Source organism: Lissotriton helveticus, chromosome 12 (assembly GCF_964261635.1).
Source record: "Lissotriton helveticus chromosome 12, aLisHel1.1, whole genome shotgun sequence".
NCBI lineage: Eukaryota > Metazoa > Chordata > Amphibia > Caudata > Salamandridae > Lissotriton > Lissotriton helveticus.
Genome location: NC_136073.1, coordinates 876,945,823 through 876,963,024, shown reverse-complemented (window position 1 = coordinate 876,963,024; position 17,202 = coordinate 876,945,823). Strand labels below are relative to the sequence as shown.

Genomic DNA, 17,202 nt, shown 5'->3' with positions numbered 1-17,202 from the left:
TTCAAGGCTGTAAGATATATACATGATTCATAGTTGGAAGACAGCAATTGCCAAGGAAATAAAGGGTGGGAAGAGGTGTATTGTTCTCAAATGTCATGCAAAATTAGTAAGAAAAAATAATACTCAGCCATGTACTATTAGTTAAGAGAATATCCAGAATAGATATGTGGATGAAGAGACCTGGGAAAGAATGTGCTAAAAACAGTGGTCGAAGTGGGCGGGATCGGCAGGGCACAGGAACACGTGAACATGCGTCCTAGGACAACAGAAATAGCCAAGGCCTATACAGAAGGCTCGGTGTTCATGGTCTTTCGGGGACAGGCGGGGCGGGCAGAGAAGGAAAAGGACTATTCCCTTTCCTTCTTTCCCAGAGAATACAAGGACACTCTCCACTTCTGATCTGCCGCTTCAGCTACCCTTCTCCACTTTCTTTCTGTCTCGCTCCTCCTCACTTACTGAAAACCGTGACTTCAAGAAACGGTTCTCACCCTCTCTTTCCTTCTTTTGTTTATTTGTTACACTGTGAAATGTATACAAAAAAGAAACACTTTTGCTGGAAAAGTCACCTTTTTTTAAAATGTTCTACTCCAAAGTACAGCCTCTGGAATAAAAGTTTCAAAATTTGAAAAATAAATAAATAAATAAAGCAAGACAGAGTGTTTGCAAAGTGGCCAGATTGATTTTATTCACACCCAACCACATTAGCATCACTTTACACAGTTTGCAAGTGAAGCGCTACTTCTGTTTTCTTGTCTTTGTTTGAACAGCATTGTTTTCCCCGGGCGGGGCAGGTCACCAATCCTGGAGGTACTGCTATGCGTGGACTGGAAAACAAAATGTGTAGTGCAGCTCTGTGTTCAGGAATGGGGTCTTTTTACCAAACTGCTTACCTTTTGTAAGGATATAAGCAATGCACATTGAAATGGGTCCATTCAGGGCCCTGTAGTCATGTCCTTAACTTTTCAGGCAAAAGCACTCACTGATTTCTGAATAGTGAGTATAACAGCGTTAAGGTAACCATGTTGTTCCTGCTTACATTTCACATGCTTTACTTAATTTTGCATTCCCTATGAGTGTTTGCTTGTCCCAGAATGTTGTTCCTTTATTTTTATAGGCAGCATATTGCTCTTGTCAAATGCGTAATTTAAATTGAGCCGCATACAGGTGTTTATAGCGGGGCACACTTGGGTTGTAGTTGAAGGCAGTGCGAGTTTCTCTCAGTGGGGCAGTATGGTGTTCAGTGGGGGAAAGGATGTGGCACTATGGCCAGAGCTGCTGAGTTTGGAACTGGAGAACCAGGTTCAGCCTTCAAGCCCAGTCTCACAGACCATTTCCCTGAGGGTGCACATTCCCATGATAGACCTTTATTTATTTATTTATTTATTTATCCATTTTTTGACATTTATAAAGCACGAACAAATGCCCTTTGGCGTCTCGGCGCTATAGACTCAATGCAGGATCCAAGACTGATTTTACTGATTAAACAGCCATGTTTTTATCATCTTACGGAACTGGAATAGGGATTGACATGAGCGAATATGTAACGTTAAAGCGTTCCAGAGCATGGCTGCTGTCACCACAAAACGTCTGTCGCCCCAAGACACCGTCTTTGTACGTGGTACCATCAGCTGATGAGCAGTAGCAGATCTAAGTTGTCTGCTGGGACAGTAGGTAGCTAACTGTTTTATCAGAAACTGAGGGCCTTGTTTGTGTGCAGCTTTGAAAGTGAGACAAAGAACGTTGGGGCAGATTTATGATAACTGGCGCATCCCCAGGGATGCGCCAGTTATTTTGCGCCGCTGCTCCGCCACCCATGGTGCGCCGCATTTACAATGCGGCGCACCATGGGGCAAAAACGGCACAGATGCGTGACGCATCTGTGCCGTAAAGGTGGCGCATTGCTGGAGTTGCGTCGCAAGCGCGACGCAGCTCCAGCAAGGCTCGGGGGTGCCCCATCTTTACAATGCTGCGTCAAGACCTACGCCTGCTTCAAGCAGGTGCAGGGTTTTGACGCAGCATTGGCCTGAAAGTGACTGAGTGAAATCTTATAGATTTCACTCAGCCACTTTTGCGAGGCGCACCTGCCCCGGAACGCCCACCCTGCGCCGGAACGCCCACAAGTGGCGCAGGGCTTTACAACGTGACGCATCTGCCTAGATGCGTCACGTTGTAAATGGGTCGTAGGGATGCGCCACGTTTACGCCGCAGTTGCGTGACGCAAACGTGGTGCATTCCCAACATAAATCTGCCCCTTTAAATTTTATACGGTTCTTGATCACCAGCCAATGGTAATTTCGGATGACCTGTGAGATAGGTTTGAATTTGGGAGTCCCTGAAAGCATTCTGGCGGCAGCATTTTGGACCGTTTGCATTTTTTTGATGACCCTGCATTGTGCATTAGCAAACAGTCCATTACAATAATCCAGTGATGACATTACCAGTGTGCTAACCAATGTTTTTCCTGCATTTTCTGGTACATAAGGGATTATTTTCTTTATCAATCGGAGTTTATAGAAGGCCGTTGACACTACTTGGTTGGCATGGGAAACGAAGTTCAGGTTGTCATCGAACATAATTTAAAGGTTTCTGACCCTTGAGTCTGGGTTAGGCAGAGATCCCAGTGAAGGTGGCCACCAGGAAATGGACCAAGCAGGAGATAGGTTTCCAAAGATAACAACTTCCGTCTTCTCGGAATTCAGTTTGAGGCAATTGCAGGCCATCCAGTCCTTGATGGCCAGCATGTCTCCCTGAAAGCATTCAGCCACCTTCTCTCCATCATTGTGTATTGCCAACACCAGCTGAGTGTCGTCTGCGTAAGAAGTAAGGCCCATCCCGTAAGCTTTTATAACTCTGGCTAGGTCCGACACATAGATGTTAAAAAGTGTCGGACTTAGGGATGAGCCTTGAGGAACTCCACACGGTAAAGTTAACTCAGAAGACTGAAAGGGTCCTAGGGTGACTGCCTGCGTTCAATCCGACAGGCAAGGAGGCGAGCAGATGTTTTGCTCTGGATTGAATGCCCATAGCCGAGACACGGTCGATCAAGATGGAATGATCGACCGTGTCGAATGCCGCTGATAGATCCAGCAATATAAGCACGGCTGTGCCTTCCTGGTCTCTGGTGAGTCTTATATCTTCGGTGGCTTTAATGAGGGCAGTTTCAGTCCCATCAAGCTTACGGAACCCGAACTGTGTATCATCTAGCAGATGATATTTCAGCAACATTCTGAGCATCCGCAAGTGTCGGTACATACATCTTTTCGGCACCATCAAACATGGCCTGAATGAATATGAGGAAATAAACAAGCAAGTCTGGATTTTGAACAACGCCTAAACCCACCACTTCACTGGAACAACACATTAAGCCGCATTCGCTAAATCTATATACACTGCCGTAGTGCACCTTACATCTAGACTAAGGTCCCCTCCAACCCAAGCCACAGGTACCCACAGGGTTATGTTGAGTTACCAGCATGAGGACTAAACGCTTCAATGGATGCAACCAGCTCCCCTACCATCATATGTTGTTGGAGAGCACTGTCAACACTCTCAATAGCTATGTAAGAGTTTGCACAGTTAGAAGGTTACCAACATGTAGTTTCACAGTGTGCCACACGCACACAGCCTGGACCTTTACAATTGAGCACACGATTGGGGACCAGAGACACGGCCTGCAGGCAACCCAAACCCATGTAATCTACGGAGCAATTATATGCGGTACACATCCACACCTAGGTCAATCACTGACGGCATTCTCATGGTTGTATAGTATAGAATTGCCCTAAGGCTGTTGTATTGATACATGAGGACCAATATATTACTGGCTCCTGTGGGCACTCAAATGTTATGCGATTAACCCTCTGTCATTATAACTTTTATTTTCAATTCTGTTAACTGATGGTTGGTTATAATGGTTCCGCATTCGTCACCACTGTAAATTGAAATATGCCTCACACATGCCACTTCTTGATGACCACTGTTTGTAATTATGCTCTTTGTAAAGAATGTGGAGAAGTGTGGCTCACTGGTTAGAAGCGACAGACCCTGAAGCAGAGATCGGCCCGGGACCAGGGTTCAATTCCCGACGCAGCAGGGTCTTGGGTCAATGTCCGCAGACTCGATAATTCTCGCCGAGGTGCCTACGCTAACAATGGGTCCCAGTCTGAAACTCTGGGCAATAGCTTGCTTAATCTCCACAACGGCCCCATCAGCGCTGGGGATGCCTGGCTTCACCTTGGAGGTGCCCAGGAGGGACCATCTCACAGGGAAAGCCAGGACGGGTTCCCCAGCGGTATACAGCGCCAGGACACTCCGGGATGGAGTAACAGTGCGCTTTACAAGTATACTTACCTTTACCTTTAAATGTTGCCTAAACTACTGACCTAACAATGCCAGCATACAAGGCTATTTGCTTATGCATATTGCCCACTACCTCGCGCACTATGTCAGCAAGTACATCATAGTGTAGGCATTTATTATCGTCGGTGAAGTCTTTCTTCACTACCAAATGCGTGACACCGACGCTTTTTAACGTCCTCACTAGCCAGCGTCTTCCCAGGCAGTTTCGGAACACGTACTGAAGACGCCAGTTCCCGAGGTGAGACACTGCGGTTCTCCGTGCGCCGAGCGTAATAAGAGATGCCCGCCTGGCCCGGACTGGCCGTTGCGGGCACCAGGCAATCCCCCGGTGCGCCGCAAGGGTGGGGGCCGGTTTTGTGCTCCTGGGGGCCGTTTTTGTTACAGGGCCGTTTTTGTACCCCGGCCCAGGCAAAGAGCGCGGTCGCATATGTTTGAGATACTAAAAGTGGCCAAGTTAAAAAGTTACTGAGATAGTTTGACCAGTTTATCTTTTTTTTAAAAACACCAACCTTTGCCTTTCCCTACTCACTTCTGTCATCACTTGAGCACTACTTTCTTGCACGCTCCCAGGAGTATCCTCCTTTATGTACCACATGTGTCTATAAGTAAATGATTTTACAATTTACTGTTTATTGACTGTGGAAATTAAAACCCTCTTGGTTTTAGAAAATGTTTTGGTCTTGGTTGTTGCACTACTATTTTAAAGTTTATATTAAGTTATCGTGAGCAATTGATGTGGAAGCTCTATAAGCAAAGGTATCATGATTACAAGTTTGCTTGAGCCTATCTAAAATTAAGGTCCAGGACCACTGTTTCCTTCCTAGACTCCAGCAATTTTTGGCAACAATAAAAATGTCATGATAACTCCGGTGAATAATGTTCTACCTAGAGAGAAATCAGAGTTTTGTCTAGTGAAAGGTTTGACTCAATGAAAGGTAGCACAGAGGGTTAATGTGCCTGCTGCAAAGAAGATGTACCATGTAGATCACAAAGTGCACATAAATAGGTCAGTGGGTTACTGCTTTTGTCAGAGATATCCTTTTGTTACTTGCAGTTTATAAGTTAAAATCCTAACACAGAACAGTGAGCTACTAACTATCATCTAAGAACTGCATACAAACGGCAAGGTATAAAAGAGAGTGTTATGTTTTCCCCTAGTCCTTGATTATCCTAATGTTGCAAAAAGTGTTCTTTTGGATAGAAATCAATTCTGATTATAAAGAAAACGCCCAACCATGGTATTAAGTTTAAAATTCTGAGTTTGTGTTTCTCCAGACCAATCACTATTAAACTATACTGTCTACTAGTAAGGTTGTCATATGACTCCTTCACCTTGTAGTCCTTAGTCTTATGTAACATTTTCTATACAGTGATTTACACATGTATAATTGATTGTCTCTGTGCAATGTGTGGGATGTAAAGTGCTCTGACACCCTACACTGGTATAAGTGCTGCTGTAAATTAAATTAAATGCATCTTAGAGAGAGTGTGGTTGTGGAAACTTGAGGGGCACTGTTAAAGGGTGGTAGTGAGGGAATCCATGGCAGAGGTGGTCATTGAGGGACACCAACAAACATTGTTGCACAGGGCACCACCAGAGCTAAAGCCGGCCCTGCCCTTCAGGCCAGTCCGCCTCACCCATTGGTACCTCCATTGGCTTTGTTTCAGCATCAGTAGCTGCAACTCACCAGGGATCAGCAATGCAGGATTTGCACGCACACCACACTAAGTTTGCAAACTTCACAATCTCTCTGCTTCATTCACAAGCACTTCTAACATGTGTTGCCTGCTTCGGGGGCACTGGAATAAAGCAGCAAAAATCAAAAAAATTATGCCCCCGTATTAATTATGTAGCAAATAAAAGCCTCCAGCGTGATGCAGTATATTTTCTGATATTGTATTATTTTGACATGTGTACACATGCTAACAGTCCCTGGAAAGATTTTGCCTTATTAGTACCAGTGTAACATACAAATGCAGCAGTGAGAAGATTATCCGTCAGCCTTAGCAAAGAGCCGTCCACTTCGCAACAACACAAGTCACATTTTTAGTTACTTTTGATCTGTTTGAGCTACAAACAATTTATAAGTTAAAATTGTCAGATTGTGCAGCAGATCTTGTATAATGTGTCAAATATGGCAGAGCCATAATTATATAGAAAACACTAGCTTACCCGTCGCGCGTTGCTGCGATCTCAGAAGAAAGGAAATTTAAGGAAACTTGTTATGATAACATTCAATTTACATTGTGTAATTTTTATTGAAACGTATTAATTTTAATACGGAAAACATTTTAAAGTGTTGTTTTAATTCTGTTTATTTATTTGAGTGCTTGTGGATACACGTTATTTTTTGTTTTTCCGTCTGGTGCGTACACGAATAAATCAGAAGGTTTTCCGACGCATGAGCTGGCCACATACAGTTGTCCATGTAAGAAGCACAAACTCTCCAAATCTAGTCCACACACTTGCAGCAATTGTCCTTGTGCTTTGTTGATGGTCATTGCAAAAGCAAGTCGCACCGGAAACTGTAAACGTTGCGTACACAAATAAATCAGAAGGTTTTCCGACGCGTGAGCTGGCCACATACAGTTGTCCATGTGAGAAGCACGGATTCTCCAAATCTAGTCCACACACTTGCAGCGATTGTCCTTGTGCTTTGTTGATAGTCATTGCAAAAGCCAGTCGCACTGTAAACTGTAAATGTTCAGTATTGGAAAGATTATGAGGGCCCTTTGTGGCGGGGGGCCGATATTTAACAATTTTTTTTGTTTGCCAGAAACCTTCGCAGGAGTGTACTCAACAACTTTTAACATCTTGTATTTTTTTTTTTTTATCCAGAAACCTTCACGGGGGTGTACTCAACAACTTCCCAAAGTTTCATGCCGATCGAATGAATGGTGTAGTAATGCATAAAGGACAAACGGGCATACTTTGGTTTTCATATATATAGATTTACAAACTGAGATATTTTGCCTTTCATGTTTGAACTGCTCTTGTGGAAAAAGGGGGAGGTGCTGAGACAGAAACTGTAGGGTTCGGAGAGAAATGGCTTGTGCTTCCACATTTAAGCACATTTGGGACATTCTGTGATTGTAAACATATCCCACTTTGTAAATGTATTTTAATGTGAATAATTCACATTAAACCTTAGATAATCATGTGTATCCATAGGTTGGAATAAGTAACATATTAAGCTATATCTGGGCAGAGAAATGCTAAACAAATACAAACAATTGGGATGTTTTGCACATTCTGGCCACACCTCTGACTCCGCCCACTGACCCAATCCATTGGTTATTCCCGCCCTCTGATTCTCTGCCCACAGTTCCCCTACTTTTTTCCCCCACTTTGACCACAGTGTATCAGCTAAGTGCAACCGCACAGCCCGGATAGTAGGGCTGCCATAGATAAAAATAGTGACCAATATTAACTCACCAGCCTCACCCAGTGTAGAGCGAAAGGAATAAGATAACTAAGCGGTGTAACTACCTTCAATCTATTATTGGGCAAGTAAGAACGGGGAATGTTTGTGGAGTAAAAAGGTACTAAAATAATATAGGAAAATATTATTCTAAGAATTCGGTAATAATAACTAGATAGTGAGAATGGATATTTAAAACAGTGTATTGACGACATTGAAAATGGTACTCAATGCATTTGGTCGAAAATTACAAATGGAAAATAGTATTTTCACAAAATGTGTTTCACATTCAATGTTGTCAGAGCACAATTCCATATCTAATTTACTTGCCCAATGAGCTCCAATGGCTTGGACCGGGAAGGGTGGGGTCCCTTAACGGACTGAGGTGCTCACCGGTGGACCCGTCTCTGCTTCATTACATTAATTAATTAGAAAGGCTGTAAACATTCTCAATAAGAATGACAGACAAGGACTGGAGTTTGAAGGTTTACTCAAAGAATATAAGTACAGAAATGCATAAGCTGGACCATCAATCAATTAAGCATACAATCAGCGACACATGGAGAGCTCAGTAAAGTGCCGTAGAAAATCCATTATAGATTCTCTTTCTAAGAAAGGGAAAAGGTGAACTCTCCTAAGAGGAACACAGGTCCTTTTAAAGAACTTTAGACTAAGGATTCCAGACATATACTACACAAGTGTGGGGTTGACAGGATATGCATAAATGGGACAAGCAAAAAGAAACATTCTCCTACAAAATACATTTTAGGATTCTGTATCTTTGAACATCCGCTCCACCCCCGGAACGTACCACCTCGCACCGGTTGGCGGGGAGGTATCATTGGCAGGTGTCCTGAGCACCAGATAGTCACCGATCCGTTTTATTCCCACAGTAAAATATCACGACTGGTGCCCCGGCTCAGGCCCCTGGATTGCAGCACACCCCTCCCTCTGAGTTGGTATCGTCCGGAGGGAGCTCTGTGCTGGTGTGTGCTTGGAGAGGGTCCTGTTTGTGAATGGGAAACCCCCGCCGGCATGGAGTATGCGATCCGCCCCGCGGGTCCGGGGGACTGCGTGGACATCATGCGTATGATCGGGGTGAGCTCAGTGGGTTGGGCCCCAGCTGCGGGTTTTTGGGTGAAGCCGGGAGGTCTTAGCTTGCAACCCCAGTGAGGTTAATACCCTTGTCGCTCATGAGTCTCGGTATGAAGATCCTAGCGTTACAGGCTGCAGTCCCAGTAAAAGAGCACGCCTGGTTTATGCACCAGCGGCATTGTGTTTATTTTTTTTTTAAGTATTGACTTTTGTTGTTTTATAAAATGCAACATGATACCTTTCGTATACTTCAGAGAGCTGCTGTCTGTGTGTGAAACATGTATATCGCAAGTTTTGCCACTAAGTGTTTGTGAAGGCCGAAGGTCGCAGGTTTTAGACCCAACACCATACCTCAGGTGGTTGAAGCCCATGCTGCAAGCATCTATGTGAAGCCTACAGGCAAAGCCAATAGTCCTGACTTGTTGTAGGTATGATGTTCCTTGTTGTATCCTATATCTGGATGCTAATACAGAAAAAGCAAAATACAAGACGGATAGCACACTATGCTAAGCACAGCTTACGCATTTTTAAGTCATGCCCCTAATTACATTGGCCACGCCCTATTGAGAGACCCCCCCCACCCCCAGTTTTTTCATCCCACTTAAAGCCCTGTCTACAGGTCATGTTTCACCCCAGGTAAGAGCTAAAGTGGTAATGCGCTTGCCGTAGATTTCTGGGTGTTAATTCCGCAGGTTTCACAAACGCTTAGGGGGATCTCTGTGTCACCGGGAGCTCACCGGTCTCAATATTAATAAGGGATGCTTAGAGGGTTAGTGCACGTGTGCCTGCAACACACTTTTGTGTGTGGAACCTGCAGGCCGCATGTTCTAATCCCAGGGATACCTCAATGGGTTGGGGTGCATGTAACAAAGGTCTGTTTGCAGTCTATTTACCAAGCGACTTGTGCGTTGCTCAGCGGTCTGCTGCACCGTTGTTAGCCTGGCGTGTTCTTTGCTGGGGTTGAAACCTGTGCCCTGCAATCGTCACACAAATAAATCTGTGTTGGGCGGGAGGTTTGGCCTTGTGGCTTGGTTACTTCCCTTCTCCCCCAAAGTTTGAGTTCTCTAGTCAGCATTGTGCTGCCTCGTCCCTTCTCAAACCCTCGAGCAGTGCCCTGTGGAGAACTCTCTCTCCGAGGCCCCCGCCCTTGTCAGGGGCCTGGCGTGCTCTGACTTTAACCCCTTGGCCGCGGCGGTAATTCTGCCGCGGCGCTAAGGGGCAGGGGGGGCCGCGCGGTGCCGCCATGCTCGTGACGGAACCACTCCGTCACGAGCCGCGGTGGTGCTGTGCTTGTGACGGAATGGTTCCGTCACGGCCCCGCCCGCTCAATAGAACGCGCCACGCAGGCGCGAAATCAGCGCCACGCAGGCGCGGCGGCCGGGCCGCGACGGAACCATTCCGTCACCAGCACAGCCCCACCGTGGCTCGTGACAGAATGGTTCCGTCACGAGCACGCAAGGGGTTCAGAGAAACAAAGTAAGTTGTTACTTTGTTTCTCTTCAGTCCTGGGTGAGCGCGAGGAGCTGGGAGCAGTGTTGCCAGATTGGGCTAGATCATGCACAATTGGGCTATATTTTTCCGGTTGTGGGGTAAAATTTTGGTTTGTGCTAGTTGCCAGATTATAAATATATATACAACGCTCCAGCAAAGTAGTATGTTAAAGCACTTTATTAGACAAATATTTACTTGGCATAGTGCTGGAACATCCATTCCAATGCATTCACCGCCTGCTTGACGCTGTCCCTGCCCCTCCTTCCCTAAAGTAGCAATATTGGGCTAAGTTTGCTTTGGGCTATAGAAAGCTTAAAAAATCTGTCAACACTGGCTGAGAGCAGGCTGCAGACTGCAGCTGCTTTAGAGAGAGAGAGACACGGCTCTCTGCCGAAGAGCTGAGGGGCCCCCTTCGCCAACTGAAGACTGGGGTCCCCCGCACCGCGGGATGTTTGCTACACCCCTGCTCCTGTCTTTAAACCCCCTATGCTCCTGTCACCTCCTGGGGGCGTGTGGCATCAATGCATGAGACCTAGGGCTGACCCTGTCTCTCCCTCCTGTCTCTAACCACCCTGTGCTCCCTTCAGCTTCTAAGGGCACGTGGCATCAGTGCCTGTCACTGAGGGCTGCGCCCCAGCCCCTCCGGCTGCTCCCCCCCTCCTCACCCGAATCATCCTCATGATGTCTCTGCAGTCCTCCTTCACGGCCAGCCTGACGGTGTACTCCATGCTGGGGGCTCCTGTGCCTACAACCGGCTCCTACTTCTGCCACTGCACCTAGCCTTTCGCTGCCCGTGCGACCTAGGCGTGGCTATTTATAGCCTAGAGGACTATATGGTGCTGTGTGTGTGTGTGTGTGTGTGTGGGTAAGGGAGGGGGTGGAGGCGTTAGGGCTGACATGACAGTGCCTCACAGCCTGGGGGTGCCCTCGTCCCAGCCCTGCGCAGACCCTACTCTCAAGGCCCAGACTTCAGAGGGCGTGGGAAGGGATTTAAGTGGGTGGGGTCCTAAAAAAGCAGGTGCTCGGTCTACCCATTTCCCCCTCACCGTCAGCGCAAAAAAAAAATCTTACCTCTGCAGCAGTACCACCCTTCTTTGCCTTTGATGTTATTTCACAGTCTCATCACTTCAGAACTGAAACATTTTCTATATTATATGCTCATTCATTCATTATATCTTTATTTCGGCTACCAAAGCCATAAAAGATTTACAAATTAAAACATACAATAATAGAAGAACCATATCAAAACATAATTACAATCAATAAATGTTAAAATGATTTTGCACCACTGCTTATTATCAAACAATTGTCTCTTACAAAATATCAAATATCAAGTAAGGTTTGAGTCCTTGGTACACAGTTTACGCTCCCTTCCTTATTACAGCTTTAATCCTTTCTTCCTTCGAGTGAAATAAATGGAATGTAATAATCTACTAACACTAAATACTATTGTTTGCGTTGTATCTGTTTTAATTATTCTAAGTGCATTAGTACAGGACCTTATTCCTAAAAAATTACACAGTGGTTTGATCCACCTCATTCTCGCCAGCCTGTAGGCAGGACAAAAGAAAAGGATGTGCATGTCATCTTCCTTCAGGTTTCCATCACACATAGTACAAATATAATTGACAATAAAGTTATCACTATTGTTTTTCCTGGTCCAACGTGCCACAGTTGAGCTGGTCATAAGATTGCCATATCTTAACTTCATAAATAAAGTTTTGGCAAGTGGTGGCTCTATCTCATCAAGAAAAACCTCGAATAAGGGCATGTCCTTGAAGCTTAGAAAATTACAAACCAAGGACCCACCACTCTTTCCGCTAGTCAATGAAACCCATATGAAGCCCCAAAATGCCTTTTTTACCAGGATTTTTGAGTTTGGAGGCAACCTTTCTGGGTTCTCCCATAAATGGACTAAACCTATGTTAGTGAGCCACACTTTGACGTGTCTAAGCCATAAATTGGATTTCGACACATCCAAGCACTGAATTTCTTTCAGTCCATCCCTGTAGTCGCACAGTTCTGGTGTCTGCCATAGTCTTACCCAGAACATTAAAGGCCGGACAATAGCATAATGATCTGTCCTTTTAAAATTCATGTCCAACTGAAGGGGCACCAAAGGGGTGCCTTTCGGGACCCTTACCAAACTACGCATAAAACTATTATCCAGAGTTGAAAAAACATCTTTTGACATGGGACCCCAGATCTCAGCGCCGTAAAGAGCTGCTGGTTGGACTTTGAATTTAAATAATTCGAGTGCGGGTGTCACTGCTTTACTTGTACTTAGGCTTTGTTTATTAATAATTGGCTTGGAATTCTGTGCAAAATATTATCTTACTTTTCTCAATTTGAGGCCTCCATGTGAAATTAGAGTCCAATGAGACCCCCAAATAAGAAAAGTGATCAACGAATTCCAGTTTTTGGCCATGTAGTGTTAGAGTTCCTTGATCAGGTTTGGTTGGATTTAGGGCCATGCACTTTGTTTTTATAGCGTTAATTTCCAATCCTTTATTGGTACAATACTCACTGAAAGAGCATAAAAGTAAACCTTTTTTAGTCTGTGAAATCAGAATAGTATCATCCGCAAAAAGTAATGCGGGAACCCTTTTACCGTTTAATTTAGGTGAATCATTCTGGCATCCCTCTAGGTGCGTAGGAATATCATTTACAAAGAGGGAAAACAAAGTAGGTGCCAGAACACAACCTTGGCGAACGCCACGCTCAATAAGTATATTTCCTGTTAGTTCGCCATTTGGGCCCCACCTCACTTTAGCGTAGTTCCCAGCATGAAGCTCAATTATTTGAACCAACAAACAGCTAGGTAACCCTAACTGATAAAGGGATCTCCAAAGCAGCTCACGTGGCACTAAATCGAACGCCGCCCTTAGATCTACAAAGGCGACATATAAGTGGCCCTTTTTAATACGGACATATTTCCAATATAAGCAGCAGAATCTGAATACATGGTCGATGGTGCTCACCTTACTTCTGAACCCCGCTTGAAGGTTCGTGAGGACCATCTTCTCTTCTAGCCACTCATTTACTCGAGATAAAATATGACTTGAGTAAATTTTTTGGAGATGTCCATCAGGCTAATGGGCCGGTAATTGGATGGCACCGACCGATTGCCCTTTTTAAAGATTAAAACTATTTCAGCTCCTCGCCAACTATCAGGAAAGTCTAAGCTGCAGGAGAGCAAATTGCATAAATAGTTTATGTACGGGACCCATACCAAAAGGTCATGCTTATACAGGTCCCCCGGTATCTTGTCTAAGCCTGGCGCTTTCCCCCGTTTTACAGCATTAATTGCCACCTCTGTTTCCTTAATTGAAAACTCTAGTTTGGTCCTAGGATGCCTTTGCCATGGTACTTCATCAGTTATATTAATAGCATTCCCTTCATACTTTTTGTATAGGGTCGTGAAGTGGTTCACCCAAGTGAGTTCATCCAGATATACATCCTTAACGACCCTCCCTGCACGAGTTCCGTTGGCAACCAAACTACAAAATCCTACGGTATCCCTAGTTTTTGCGGCTGCCAACATATCTGCCCAACTAATCTCTTCCCACTCCTTCTTTACGCTTGACTGAGCCTGCTTGTAAGCTACTCTTGCTGCTTTTACTTCAAATGGGTCTTTATTATTTTTTATTGCCAGCAAGAGATTCAATTTTGATTCCCTGCATGACTTCCCATACCAAGATTTGCTATGGGACTGGTTAAATGGATTTTGTGTCTTCTTTTTTGGCATTTTAGTCACTAAGGTTTTTATTTTTTGAAAAAGCTCATTATGAAGAGCCAAGAAATCTGAGCAGTTATTAGACTCTATAAAAGCTCCAATGGAACTCCCAAATTGGGAATAGATTTCTGTAAGAGTTTCCTCATGCTCCAGGATACGGGGCCACTTGAGTGCTCGTCTATTGTTGCTTACCAGCAGATCATCACCTGGGGACACCCCTAAATTAGATGTAGTTTTGTTCACTTGTCCGACAAACAAGTGCTCTTCTATTATCAGGTTCAGCGGATAATGATCACTCTCAGTCCTATTTCCCACATCCAAATCAACCATATACTGCCAAAGGGAGATTGAAACAATTACAAAATCTAGGTTGCTTTTACTATTATATATAAAAAAGGTAGGTTTTTTTCTTAATATCCGAAGGGAGGCGCCCATTGCAGGCCCTAAGACCATGCTCGGCTGTTAACCTTAAAAATTGGACTGCCAATACTGAACACTTGGCAGGTTTCACAGCGTCTAGCAAGGGTATATTATTAGCTTGGTCTTCTTCCTCAAATACCTCGCTCAGTCCTATAACAGGTTCATAATTGCAATTTAGGTCACCTGCTATGATGACCACCTCTTTGTCATTTATCTTATTTAGAAGGGAATCTAATTTAACCATAGTAGGTGATACCTTAGTTGAAGGTCCTGGTCTATTATATATATATTAATAAGATATACCAACTTCTCATTGCTAGTTGTAATTTTCAGAGCTAGAATGTCTGGTGTACCAGTTTCTATTGTGTCAACCCGGATCCTTAAGGTTACCTTGACCCAAGTAATTAATCCACCTGACGGTCTCCCCCGTGAGGAAGAGACAGCTCCAATGCCAAATGACTTATACCCTACCCAATGTGGGGTATCAACTAGCCACGTTTCTTGAAGGAGACAAAAGTCGTTGGAATCTATATATTTTCCCATTCTGTATCCCTCAGGTTCTTGGCCACACCAGCTATGTTCCATGAGACTAGGTTCAGAGTTTTGCTATTGCTACCATTTGCTGGTGATGACTCAGGGCATGGAGACCTCACCTTTAAAGCTACTAACCCTGTAAGTTGTTCGTCCGGAGAGATCACATTAACATTGATGTTGTTAATATAAGTATTAATATAGGCAGTCCCCCCATCTATGGGAGCATTGCCTAGGATCTGTGACCTAATTGCCAATGGACCGTACTCCTTTACCAATTCTACTTGGTCAGCTACTGGTAGTAATACTTCTCCATTATTCTCCACACTTGATTACCTTGTGTCGGTGCTCCCCGTATTGGTCAATAGTCAGTCTACTGACTCTAAGCAACTAAATCTATTTTATGTCGGTGCCCCCATCCATTGTCTTGGGGTAACTGGCCTTGAGTTGACTGACCTTGAATTAACTGGCCCCCAGCCACTGAACTCACGCTGTGACATTTGGCCAAACATTGACCAATCTCCCCCCCCCCCCCTCCGGTCAAATTCTGGGTGGGTAAAAAAAAGAAAGAGGTCTCGTTTCAATGGAAGATTTCCCCCCGTATGAATTCCATGAGCAGATGTGGTGAACAGTACGTGGGTCCTCAAACGTGACAACCACGCAGTCACCAATTATAGATTTCATTGTCAGACCTATCCATGGTACTCTGCGGACCATTAAAATAGGACTCTTTATCCAATTTGGTAGTGGCCTTTTTTCGTTTAACCATTGGGAAACCTTGTTTTTAAGTGAAAAAAAGGTTTCCTCATGGGAGTTACTTAGCTCGGGGACCCCAGTCATTACTACTACATAAGAGCTGGCATCTGGTGGAAGGTTGATATAGCCTCCTATGGGTTTCCTCTCTAATTGCAATCCAGCACGTTGCTGGTTTGTATTAGAGCCATTACTAACATGATTAGTGTTTCTTTTAACTGATTGAACAGTTTTCTGAGCTAGAGTTTCTTTTACTGTGGCATTAGCAACTACTGGAATTGGCTTTTTTGCTTTAGCGTTGGTGCTAGTGACATTTTTATTACTACTAGTGTTATTTTTCTGTGATATACATATATTATATACAACAAAGCCATAGTTGTTATTTATCTTATGCAACTATTGACAAAGTCAATAGTCCTGGCTTGTTGAAGGCAGGTGCACAATACCCATTGGGTAGAACGGGCTTCTTTTATAGAAATGATGAAGCACAACAGTAGGTTTTGTTTTTAATGTGAGCAAACACACAGCAGCGAATAAAAATGGAAATAGTGCCAGTGGTTCTTTAGCTCGTTTTTACAGTGTAGGAGTTCTTACATTAGGGGGTCAGGTTTTTCACAAATTCTTTTTTTTTTCAATTAAGTTGGCACAATTTTTTACATACATTATATAATTTATATGGTGTGGGGGCTGCTGATGATGATAAGTGGAGAACACTGATGAGAACCTAGTTTGGGCATTGGGGAACATCACTGGCTGGAAGCCTCTGCTTAAACACAACAGAGCTCCTCCCGGTGGGGAGATCTAGGTGCAAATGTTTTCTAGTTCGTGAGTGCGGGCATCTCACAAAAAGTGAAGGACTGGTCTCACACACCACCCGGTGTCATGCTTCATCATAGACCAGCCCTCGCCCTTCAAAAACTTGGTTTGATAGAGGGCGGGCATGCACCTGACAACAGGGATGCACTTCTAAACTAAGTGGGGGCCCTTACAGAAGAAAGTGAGTGTCACCTTTGAGGGTGCAAGAAGGAAGGAGCCAATACTGGGGCGACAGTTCAACTATTTATTCAGCACGAAATAAAGGACTAAATGGCACAACAACAGTTAGGGTCCAGGATCCTGTGGCTTCTGGTTCTTATCCCCTTGTCGTGAAGAGCCGGACTCCAGCGTATGCAAAAGAAAAGAACAACGGGCTTTAGTAGACTGTCCAGTTCCTACTTCAATAGTCAGGGCAGGGAGTGAGGGAACAGGCAACCACCACCAACAAAGCTATGTCGACTTTGTAGAGCAACCCGTGAATTGTGCACAGGAAAGAACACGGTGCCCCGACAGTGCCTCGGCGGCCTACCCGGTCCCTCCCCTCTTGAAATGGAAAAGTGCACGCAAACGACCACGCAC

The 17,202-nt window shown here is 44.6% G+C and overlaps 1 protein-coding gene and 1 long non-coding RNA gene across 2 annotated transcripts in view; one reads left to right on the top strand and one right to left on the bottom strand.

Annotated features, from left to right (window-relative positions):
* The window catches only part of LOC144797683 (thialysine N-epsilon-acetyltransferase-like), a 124,220-nt gene extending 113,072 nt beyond the window's left edge, over window positions 1–11,148 (bottom strand). Inside the window, exon 1 of the mRNA XM_078668407.1 lies at window positions 11,033–11,148. Coding sequence (XP_078524533.1) covers window positions 11,033–11,095 — 63 coding nt within the window. The 5' untranslated portion in view covers window positions 11,096–11,148. The remainder of the gene's footprint in view (window positions 1–11,032) is intronic.
* Window positions 8,771–17,202, top strand: part of LOC144797685 (uncharacterized) — a 108,620-nt gene continuing 100,188 nt past the window's right edge. Inside the window, exon 1 of the long non-coding RNA XR_013603441.1 lies at window positions 8,771–8,879. This is a non-coding gene — a long non-coding RNA (uncharacterized LOC144797685). The remainder of the gene's footprint in view (window positions 8,880–17,202) is intronic.